The sequence below is a fragment of the Cajanus cajan genome, chromosome 8, assembly GCF_000230855.2.
Source record: "Cajanus cajan strain Asha chromosome 8, NIPB_CcT2T_4, whole genome shotgun sequence".
NCBI lineage: Eukaryota > Viridiplantae > Streptophyta > Magnoliopsida > Fabales > Fabaceae > Cajanus > Cajanus cajan.
The window spans coordinates 10,073,968-10,086,944 of NC_138524.1; the positions used below are offsets into that span (position 1 = coordinate 10,073,968).

General features: G+C 29.9%; 1 protein-coding gene across 1 annotated transcript; it reads left to right on the forward strand.

Annotated features, from left to right (window-relative positions):
- The first annotated feature begins 1,190 nt into the window (after window positions 1–1,190).
- On the forward strand, window positions 1,191–4,250 carry LOC109798836 (myb-related protein 2). The gene is given in 8 exon segments (XM_020359235.3): window positions 1,191–1,382; window positions 1,477–1,696; window positions 1,812–1,888; window positions 2,561–2,618; window positions 2,705–2,798; window positions 2,899–2,968; window positions 3,314–3,834; window positions 3,836–4,250. Coding segments are annotated over 7 exon segments (1,233 nt in total). The 5' UTR covers window positions 1,191–1,382; window positions 1,477–1,485; the 3' UTR covers window positions 4,038–4,250.
- The last annotated feature ends 8,727 nt before the right edge of the window (window positions 4,251–12,977 follow it).

Below are 12,977 nucleotides of genomic sequence, written 5' to 3' on the forward strand. Positions count from 1 at the left end.
ACATGCATTTTTGTGCCAAAGAAAGAATGAAATTTCAGGGTCCACCTTCCTCCTATTTCAATTTTTTCAGACTGTGGAGGCTGAATAAGTTCCAAACTTATGGATGGAGACAAAACAGAACGTATTCTTATTCTATTCGTTACCTCCAAACAGTCCCATGCAAGCATCTTAACTGTTTTTTCAAATAACCTTTTCTTCTATTTCAAGGTGCTCTAGTCAATATGGAATTAATCCTTCTTATTTCATGTACAACTAATTAATAAGTTCCTTGTTGGCTTTTATGTCTGCGTACTTTTTAACATACATAACATTCATCAAAATCATGCATCCATCATGTTATTAAAAATATTGTTGCATGCACGTTGAGGACTAAAATGATCACAATCACAAGACCAAACTTAGGAACAAGAACATTTACTCCTTTAACTTGCAAGAATCTTCCACTTAGCAAATTAAAGATATAATGGATGAGCTTTGGCAGTTCCAAGTCGAGAGGAATATAAGATTCCCCAGAACCAAGTCAGGAAAAATAAAACAAAAACAAAATCCTATTTCATATTTGGGAATATGATGCCCACTTTTGCCAGGCAAGCGAATAAGAATGCACATTTGGTTAAAATTTCAAGGATCAATTCCCGAACCTAATGCAGTTAGGAACTAGATATTTGCTTATTAATTTTTTGGGGGCATAAATTTTACAACATTTTAATTTGTTTAACAGATATTGATCAAATTCCAAGACAGTTGTAAGAAGCAATGAAAAAAAAAGTTTATTTTATACACAGGACAATATCTAATGAAAGTTGAGTGGTGAAAAGAATAAATCTTGGTTATACAATCATATACATGTCCAAAATTATTTAGTTTCAATGATAACCATTTATTCAAATTATTCTATTGAAATTTGGTTCCAAATTTGCTCTAATTTCTTAAGTTATATGCTCTCTCTCTCTTTATATATTTGTTCTAATTTATATACTAAAGAGGAAAGCAAATGGAATGTTTTGCACTGCCTTAGAATAGAAAGTGGAACTAAGGAAGGGGTCCACAAGCATAACACAATTGAGGAGAAAAGTAGGAACAGTCTATTTGTCAGGTCACCATGCATAAAGGATTAAATTCTGTTTTCCATTGGTTGTCCTAAAGATTCCATGTGTTATTAGTTCTCATATATATAACTACCTCTCTAAGCAGGCTTTGCACTGAAGAGAAATTAAATGTGCATTGGAGAAACAAGACAAAGCACCACAAGTTGACACAACAGCTTCACTTATATATATTACCATCAAGTCTTATAATACTTGAAACTAGAGCATTATTCACCTTTCATAGGTATAGTATAGCAAAGTGATCAAAGCTCAAGAGAATTGAAGCCTTATCAGGTAAAGGAATGCAAAATCAGATGATTATGTTGGTTTGTTTTTAAAATGTCAAGAACTCATGGTAATGTTGGTTAATTATGCATGGCTTTTGCAGGTTGAATATATGTACACTCATCAGCAACATCAAGGAAAGAACATTCATTGCTCTTCCAGAATGCCAATCCCTTCTGAGAGGCATATGTTCCTTCAAACAGGAAATGGGTCTGGTGATTCTGGACTTGTTCTCTCAACTGATGCTAAGCCTAGATTGAAATGGACACCTGATCTTCATGCCAGGTTTATAGAAGCTGTGCAGCAGTTAGGTGGAGCTGACAGTGAGTATATAATAATAATAATAATATTTATACATATCCATTTGTTGATCATCAAATCTTATGAGGATAGAACTTTTCTAATTGACTAATTCAATGTGCAAACTGTATATTGCAGAGGCAACTCCAAAAACAGTGATGAAACTCATGGGGATTCCAGGACTTACCTTGTATCATCTGAAGAGCCATCTTCAGGTTAATATCATTAGTTTTCTGTATTATGTTTATATTAATTACAAATTTACAATATTTCTGTCCTCTTACACCTTCTATTTCTAGTACATAAATTATTTCACACTCCTTGCATGCCTGATGAATTTATTCGGTGTCTCACTCTCAAGTTGAGGGAGTTGTACTCAGCTAAACAAATATAGCTTTTGCCATTCAAAATCCATATAACAATAGGTTTTACCAAAAGTGAAAGTATTTTAATCATCTAAATGAGAAAGTAAGGGTGCATCCACGCTCGATCAAATAAGTTTACTGGGATCATAAAAAACCTACCAATAGTATATTTGCAATTTTGTCTCAATAATATGAGTAATACTTCATGTTAATGCTTCCATATCATATGAATCTTAACGTGCTATACATCGAGAAAGTTACATGCAAAACATGATCTTATTCTTCTTCAACACAATCGATTACATTCCCAAAAGTACTTGAGTATAATTATGATGAAATAACTAGATTATATTTTATATAGCTGCAATAATTTTTCGTTTCTGATTCATCATATAGAGCTGCTAAATTGTTAGCAAAGAAAGTTAATTTCATATATAACATATACAAAGCTATGAACCCAGCATAACTTTCTGACCTTATCTTATATAGTGCAATTACTGATCCTTTTCTTTTCGCCACCAGAAGTACAGATTGAGCAAGAGTCTGCATGGACAAAGTAACAATGCGACACACAAAATCAGTAAGAGAACAATCTCTTCAATTTTATGGCTAATATCAATAATGAACCACAAAGTTTTGTTTCTGAACATCAAAATGGTTTCTCAGCCATAAATCCAGGTACAGCAATAGATGAAAGACCCAGAGAAAACGATGGAACTCATATGAACAATTTAAACCTTGCCCCTCAGTCTAACAACAAGTAAGAAACTTTTCAGTTTACACACATGATTTCTTGTAGTATGAACATCCTACTTTCTATCACTTAAGGTTTCATGCTAACATTAATTGCCCTTGTGCAGAGATTTACACATAAGTGAGGCACTGCAGATGCAAATAGAGGTGCAGAGAAGACTAAATGAGCAACTTGAGGTGTGTTAAACCAACTTATCCTATCAATTAGCCCACTCATGAAAACAATTGACATAACATAATGGTTTCTGCATCGAACAAAACTTATATACAATTTCTTAAAATATTTTTATAGAATTTTCTAATTAAAGTTCGCATTTCACTTCAGTAATCTATATGAACTTTTAACGCAATCTATATTATACAAATTATCCATGTGAAACTCTAATTCTAATCGAAAAAAATAATAAAAGTACCTATAAAATTATATCTAAATCGTGTCACTTATACTTCATGTTTCTAGCTTCCTTTATTACACCACTAAAAGTGTTCATAAATTCTAACAAACCCATCTGACCAATCCAGGTGCAAAGACTCCTGCAGCTCCGGATAGAGGCTCAAGGAAAATACCTTCAAGCTGTGCTGGAGAAAGCTCAGGAAACACTTGGTAGACAAAATTTGGGAGTAGTAGGACTAGAAGCTGCCAAGCTTCAACTCTCAGAGCTAGTGTCCAAAGTGTCCTCTCAGCGCCTGAATTCAGCATTTTCAGAGCTGAAGGAGTTGCAAGGATTCAACCCTCGCCAAAGAAACCAGCCAAATGACTGTTCCATGGACAGTTGCCTCACATCCTGTGAAGGAACACAAAAGGAACAAGAGATGCAAAATGGGGGCATGAGCTTAAGACCCTTCAGTGTCCACACATTCATGGAACGAAAGGAAGTCATAGAGGCTCCCAATCTTAATAACCCTCCAAACACTGACCTCAAGTGGTGTGATCCGCTGAAGAAGACCACCTTCCTTACCCCTATGAACAAGCATGCAGAAAGAAGTCCTAGCAACTTGTCTATGAGTATTGGACTTGAAGAAGAAACTGAGAATGGAAACAACATATGAGAAAACACTCATTGGTGAATTCCAACAACGAAACACTATTAGGACAGAATCAGTAAAACCAGTGGCTGAGAAAGTTTCTCAAGATTATGGATTGCCTTCATACTTTGCTGCATCGAAACTGGACCTAACCACTGAAGATAATGAGACTAGAACGAGTTGTAAACAACTGGATTTGAATGGATTCAGCTGGAGCTGAGAAGAGATATCACGATGAAAGAGCAAGGGTACTCCAATTTCTGGCAGTTGGAACATGTATTTACTGTAACTCATCATGTAAACTACGTATTTAGTGTCACTAGCCAGATGTGAGTTATTTTTAGTAGAATGCAAAGTTGCAACTAACAAAGATCAACGATACATTTGTAAGCAGTATTATAATGGATATAGAGTATCGTTTTATTCTATATAAGCCTATTCAAAGTTTTAAGACATGCATGTGAGAATGATATATATCTTCGACATTGTGAAAATAAGCTATCCTTCGGTGAACTGTGATATAGTAATGTATAATAAACTTGTTGACTATTAGGTAAGTATTTTAAAAATCATATTAAAATAATAAATTTTTATTGGTCAATAATAACGACCATTAAACTCTTTTTTTGTCTCTTTTTTTCCTAGCAAATTACCAATCATTTTTATCTTCTTTTTTTTTCTCTCTTTTCTTCGTTCCAGTTCATTCTAATATAAGTTGGAGGTTAATATTTTGGAAAATATTGATCATCATATATCCCCAGTTTGTCGTGAAGTATAGGGAAGAAAGAGATAAGGAAAAAGAAATAAAAAAGAAAAATAATAAATGTGATGGGAAAAAAGAATAAAAGAAAGCAGAAACAACAAAAAAGAGAAAGTACGTATATATGTTTGTAATTTTTATGATGAATAATATACGTTTTATTTCAATATGTCTAAAAATTTCATATCGAGGTGGATATAAACAACTTCTTCATTTAATCTACCGAGACTTTTTTTAAAAACAAAATAGTGACGGTTCGACAAGTATCAAAATAGACAATATTTTATATATATATGTTAATCCTAATCATGTTAATGGATATTATGGTCGAAACATTGTCCCTAGAAGAAGGGCTCAACCACCTTATCCTTGAATTTTGATTCCTGTGAATGTAGAAAACTCAAACTAGGAAAAAGAGAATATCTACCTATTTGGTACATGTTAAGCCCTCAATTCTTCGAGAGAGAATGTTTTTGTATTCGACGAAAAATATTTTTAATAATAAAAAAATAGAAAAATTACGCTCACATCTCTTGAAATTTATTTATATGACATGCATTTCTTTTTTAATTTTTAAAAATCACTCATCTTCCTTAAAATAACGCTATTAGTTAAAGTGAAAAAAATAAAATAAAAAAGTTATTTAATATTCTATCAATCATGTACCATTCATTTTTGAGTTACCTACAATAATGTTTCATTTCTTATGAATTTTTTTTATTATTTTTCAATTTAAAAATAATAATTTCTCAATTCGTTATTTGAAATTGTTCCTTTAATTGTTATATTTTTTAAATTACAATATGCGTGATATTTAAAACATAATTTGAGAGTTAAAATGAGTATGAAATTAAGTCTCATATTCAATTGTTGACACATGCATTAATAATTTGTTCTTTTTTAACAATGCAAAAATAATATTATCTTACACAAAAGATTGTATGTGTCACTTAGATGAATAAATAAAGGAGGTTAGGATTCACTTAAAAGTTAGAAAAAATATGTATCATTTAAAAAGGTCCTAAAAGTGGTTAGTGCAATTTAAAAAAAAAAAAAAATTACGCTATATCATTTCATTATATGTTTCTGTACTCTATTATTCATTTTTATCTTGTGGTTTTCTTTTTTATCTCCTTAATTCGTTTCTCATCGTAGAAATAACTCTAAACACAAATTGTAAAAATTATATTTAAAATATTTTTAATTAATTATATACAAATATTTAAAATGATAATATATCAAAACTAACTCATTTGTATATGAAAATATATTGTGACGGTAATATTTTTCTCCACTCCTGCGACACTGTAAACCTTGTGAAGTTTCGATTTCATTTTATTTGATTTTGAGGAATTAGTTTGTTGTGATATTATACAAGTTTCCACCTTTTCTTTAGTATCTAACATTAATTATATCTGATTTTTTAATCAAACAATATGGTCTAAACTAGCTTTTGCAATTTTATTAACTCCTATGCATATTTATGAAACGTCGTTCCTCGTTCCTATTTTAAAAATTTTTATTAGAGAAGCTTATATATGCACGTTTGATTTATTGAAAAGTCTATCAAAGTAAATTATATATTGTTCGTTTTTTTCTTCCTAACATTGTCGGTTAGCTCATATGCATGCTAATAAGTTGTTGGGTTATATTATCCTAATTTAAATTGTTCAAAGAATTTAAACCATAAAAATGGAAACTGGATGACACTTGTGTTTTAATATTGATTTTGGACATAAAATATTAATTTAGATTCTGACTAAATATAACAGTCATGGTTTCATACTAATTTGACTTGGAATTTTTAATTTTTTAAGTCTTGGACTTTGACTAATTTGTCGCTCATGCTTTGATATTGTGGATAAAAAAAATTATTGAGAAAAAAATTTATTAAAAATGTTTAATTAAATTTTTTAATTGTTCTACTCTGAAAAATGTATTAGGGTTAACTTAGTCATTTTTTTAAAGTCACATCATTCAAAAATGTAATTTGTTTGTCCTTATTCTAGGATTAAAGATTTTATACTTGACTATCATAAATTTATGAACTCCAAGAATTTGAGATTTGGTAAAATAGTTACTTATTATTGTGTATCATATCTCGATGCATAATTTTGATTACTAAACAGGCGGGCTAGATTATTCAAGGTGAGACTAATTTTGACTTTTTTTAAGCATGATGGATTAGTCACTAAGTAGTCACTAAGTATGAGGGGTGAGATTAATCTTATTAACTACTTATTCTTAGCTTAATTGGTTATTTATTGGACGATGAAATTTATTTGAATTTGACCCATTTAAGAATGAGACAATTTGTTACTTATCTTCATCTCCTTAACTCGATGAGTCCATGTCAAAATATATTCAACATAGTATACTTGTCTACCAATCATGAGCCTAAAAGACGTAAAAGTTAGGACAAAACACTCTCTAGAATCTGGATAGACGATATCATATTAATCCTAGCACCTTTTTTAGACAATATCAATAGTACTCTATCTTTAATAGCTTTGTGTGGCAATTGGTGTCTGACCAATTCAAATCATGTCTTTACCTTTTTATCTTTGTATGACAATTGGTGTATGATCGATTTTACTCACCTTGTACTTGTCGATGTATGATTAATTCAAATTACATGTTTTCACTTTTTAGTTTTTACATGACAGCCAATATACAATCGATTCTACTCACATCATGCTTATTGATGCATGAGTAATTCAAGTCATGAGTTTTGCATTTTTATCTTTACATGATAGTTGATTTACAACTAATAATTAATGAATAATATGTATGTTATCATTTTTTTTCTCTCCTTTTTTTTACATTATCTTAGTAGTTAATTTTACAAGTTTATCCCGTGTCATCCTCTTTTATTATTTTTTTCTATCAATAATATTCTAAATGAATATACACTAATAAATATTAATCATTAAATAAATATGAGTAATTAGATTCAAATGAATAATATAATTACGGAAAACTAATTTCTAACCTTGGGCAAGACTTCTTCCCAAATGCTCGAATCGAAGTCATGCATGTTTATACCTACTTAAATATTCATTAGTACATTTTTTTATTATTCATTAGTACGTTATTATTTTATTACATGCTTAATTGTAATTTTGGCTCCCAAATATCGTAATTACGGTCAAGCTGAGATACAAAAATTTTAAAAATAAATAAATAAAATTGTCAATTTTGGTGATGGGGGTTCATACCCCATTCCTCAAACGCATCAATCAAAATATTAAATTGATATATGAATGAACATTGTACTGTAACTTAAATAAGAGGTTAAAATTATATATTTAATATTACTAAATAAATAATATAATATTCTAACATTAAAAAATAATAACTTATATTTTTTTTTATATTAGATATCTTAATTATAATTTAGTTACTCTTTTAAAAATATGTGTTGCTTTTTTATTATTTTTTCTTTCATATTTTAGTGACTAAATTGAGATAGTTATTAAAGTAATAATTTTCTTGTATTTTATTAAAAAAATTATATTTATATCAATATTATATATTTTTAATTATCTTCTTCTAATATATTTATATTATATAAACTTATATTTATATTTTAAAGATAATATTAAATTTATTTCTTATTAAATTATTATTAATTTTGATTATTAGTATTTAGTAATATTTGATTTGTAATTTCATAATATTAATATTAATATTATTAATATATATTATCAAAATAATAATATTAATTGTATATATTTACTAAATATTAATATTTTGGTTATTAATATATACATACTAATATATATATTAATATAAACTATTTTTATTTATTAATCTTAATTTATTAGCAATGTTTTTATTCCTCTCTAATTTTTTGTTAAGGATTACTATATCCTCTAAATTTGGAATGAGAAATACAGTCCGAACTTTTATAATATTAATATTTTTTAATAAATTTATTATTAAATAATTATTTAATTTAATATTTTATAATTTAAATTAATTTTTTAATCGTTCAGAATACGATTCAGTCGAGGATCCAGAATTTTTCCTTTTTGTTTGTAATACTCTTGTAGGCTTTGTTTGGATTTGAGGATGGAAAAGGGGGTGTGGAAAAGGAGGGATTTGAAGGGAAAGTGAGTGGAAAGTGAGGTTGTTTGGATTAAGGAAAAGTGAGTGGAAAGTGTAGAGAAAGTTTGTGAAAGTTTGTGAATGAATTGATTGATGTGATAGAAAAAAATAAATTTTTTAATTGATAATTGTGAAAGATTACTATTTTGCCCTTAGGTTAAAAAAAAGTTTATAATTATTATAATTAAAAGATAAATATATAAATTTTAACTAAAAAAATTATAAAAAATTAATTTAAAAATAAATTAATTTAAATATTTGCTTTAAATTTAATGATAGATAAAAAATAAAAATTTAAGAGATGAATATGTAATTTACACTTTTACCCTTGAATTAAAAATGAGTATAATATTATTTATTGTAATTAATAATAATTACAATAAAATTATATTAATAGGGTTTATTTATTAAAAAATAATAAATAATGATAAGAATAATAATAAATATTAGAAAAATAATAAGAATCATAATAAATAATAATGATACTAATTATAATAAATAATAATATTAATATTAATAAAAATGAAAACAATAATATTTATAATAATAAATAATAATAACAAAATATATTATGATAATTATATTTTTGTAATATTATTTTATTAATTTTTATGAAAGTGTTATTATTTTAATTTTATAAACATGTATTACTTTATTTTTTTTATATTTCCACTTTTTGATGATAATATTTAAATAATAGAAATTTGTTAATATAAAAAGAATGTACAATAAATTTTTTGAAAGTTAATTAATAAATTAAAAAAATTGATAAATCATTAACATAAATTACAATGAAATGAAGATACATTTGTTAATTGTACAAGTTAATTTTTACCAATTAAAAAATTAACATTTTTAACATTATAAAGTAGATGGGTAATAACATATTTGTAAAATGGAACATAAAATATAATTCAATCATCAATTAAGTAAACAATAATTAAATATGACATAAAATAATAGAAATGAAAAATGTTGCAACTAAATAAAACATATTTAAATTACAATAATAAAAAATAAAATAAAATAACGTAGTTTATTTAAATGAATGCTGAAAGTCATTAAATTTTTGTTCGAGGTCATCAAGCCTGTTATGTACTCGATCGAAACCTCTGTTAACATTGATGGTCAAATTATTTAATCATTCTTGTAACCCTTGAATGTCAGTCCATATTTGGTAAAGCATTTGACCATTATACTGGACTGGAGGTTGTTGTGTGATGTCGGCAGACTGCTCCTCACCATGGTCCTCAGGCATTGCATGGTCTTCATCTTCAACATTTTGGCCATGATGATGATTATCCCGGCCATGTATCCATACCCCGTTGACATTCACGACATTTTATTTTTTCAAGGTATTTTTATTAAAAAAATGTGTCCACCCTAATTCGACTGCAACATCAATTGATAAGTCTATGCCATAAGCAGCCAAAATGTGTGAAATTAAAATGGGGTATGGAAGAGGCATCCCATTGTCCTTGCATTTGACCATGTGTTGCATGATATAATGGGGCCAGTTGATCAAAATGTTATTCTTTAAGGCCCATAACAGTAAAATGTCTTCCTGCAAGAGTTGGGAAAAGTTACTTGATCTGGGAGCCAATATATGGACGTAGACATAATGTAGGAGTCTGTCGTTAATGTTAAGACTTCCTACATTTCTGACATTTCGGCCCTGCAGCTCTGGTCTAATCATAGATGTGAATGCTATGTGACGGTCGAATTGCATCTCCTCTGGGATGTTTGGAAATGCTAATTTGTGCCCTTGATACTTCAAACCAACCAGAGATAACCAATAAGATGGTTTTATTTTTATCTTTGTTTTGTTGACGTCACTATAGAGGAAACCAGCTTCAGATACTCTCAAGTTGGAATAGAAGACCTTAATAAGATCTTCAAAGAAATCACATTTGAGAGCCATAAAATGCTGCAAACCTTGATATTCTAAATGGTGGTGAAAATACAGCCCTGATGTGGCAAAGTAACTAAAGTCCATAACCTTTGGATGAACGACTATCCTGTGGTAAAACTCCTTGCCATATTTAATCATCTGATCACGCTGGCTGAAAAAACGTGTCTGATTTAGAACTTCTTCAATTTGTGGTAATCTAGGACCAGCTGCTCTGTCCGAGGTGGCAGGAGTTTTTCCTTTGCTTTCTTTTGAACTTCTTTTTCTTGAACCGGATGCCATACCTGAAAATTATATATAAAATAACCAATAACAAATATGATGTTAAACATAAGACATATTCCATAAAACATAATTGCAAGTAATAACATTAAAATGTATCTTTGACCATTAATAAATACTTTTATAACATTATGCTCAAGTTTACAATGTTTAAACCATTAGTAAAACATTACATATAATGCATAAAAAAATACAATAACTACGAATCACAAATCAACCACTTTGACCCATGAACTTTAACAATTGGTTGAGGCGGAGATGTGGGGGTAAGCCAAAAAGTCGCCTAACATGTGATGGATTATTACACAAAAAATCATAACACTGAACCATAACTTGCTCGTCTTGCAAGTTCATAGCAACTAACATGTCCCAAATATTTGATTCTGAATATTGAATTGTTGATGTTTGCCCCAAGATATTAACTTGCTCATTAATTATTTCGTTTCTTCGTTCAATGGCAACCACTTGTCGTTCAACAATATCAGATAATCTTTGGGTCAATGCATTACCTTGACCAAGGTAATCTGTAAATGCATCGAGCCTCGTAGTTAGCCTATCAAATTGTGCATCCATCACATCAATCATTGGGGCTTTTCTTTTTGTGCCTCGAGATGACGATGTTCCAGTAGTACCACCAGATGCAGCAAATGGCACTGACTAAGTACCATCAACAGGACTACAGGAACCATAGTGTGGTGGCGACCGGTATGCTGTATCAAACCCTGCCTGAAAAGGGTCGTCCTGTGGTATGTCATTGACATCATCGTTCAAGTCGACCGTTACACTTGGCATACCAATATTTCTATGGGCTTGTCGTGCAGTCCTAGCCATATGGCCTGTCGCCCGATCAACTCCCCATAATTCTTCCATCAAGTCATAGTACCTAATGGAAGACACTCTCCATTTAGCTGCAGCTGGCTTCGCCTGCAAATAAAAACCATGATTATCACTCATAATTATTATGTTTCACTAATTCAATAAATCTCGAATGTTAAAACATTACCTGCAGCAGGTCATGCCATACTTCAGGCTCAGCTGTAAACCGTTTCGTGGACTCATCCCACGCAAATCCACTAAGTCCACTAAACAAGTCGTGAACCTCCTGCCATCTATCCTTCAGACTTTTTTGTCTATTTTTAACATTATTTTTCGTGATACCCGTTAATCTAGTCTGTCGGAGGACTTCAACAATATTATTGTATGCTTGGGTTGTCCAACTACCATCAACCCGATTGCCCAACCTAGCCTCGTCAAGCATGGCAGTCAATAAACGAAAGTCCATGTCATCAGTCCATTTGGTGACCTCGCGGACTGTAGTCGAGGAATCAGGTACAACAGTTTTTCCTCTGTTCATTTTCCACCTATTTTTTGCAAAAACAAGGCACGCAATGATGATAATCATATGTAAAATTTATGAATAAAAACTTGTAACAGAATAATTTATTACAATTAAAACAGTACATGTTATTAAATACATTATTAAATACATCATCTAATTATTAGTATAATTTGTCCACATTTCATATGCTATAGCATCCCGTATAGTTGACCCTTCCCTATGATCATCCTCACGAGCTTGAGTTGCATGGTAACCATAGGTTGTTCCATCAACTCTCGATCAACCTCTACTAACAGCGATTCATCATTGTCTACGCCTCGAAGAAAATTGTGTAAAATGCAACATGCTAGTACAATATTCGTCATTGTATCGAATGAATAATGAGGTTCGGTTCCACTAGCTATTATAGGAAATATTTTCTTCAAGACGCCAAATGTTCTTTCAATCACATTTCTAAGTGACGAATGTCGATGGTTAAACAATTCTCTTGGGTTTTGTGGAGCTCTTCGAGAATACTCTTTAAGGTGATATCGAACCCCTCGATACGGCGTAATTATTTGTCCTTTTAACATAAATCCAGCATCCCCAAGTAGTATTTACCTAATTAAAGTCATTGAAGTTATACTCATTATAATATCATAAGTACGTTACTATACACTAATTACGAAGTAAATAATAACTAACCTTGTGGTATGATAAGTGGATCTTCTCTACCTAGGACATCCTTTAATATTCTTGAATCAGATGTTGTTCCTTCCCA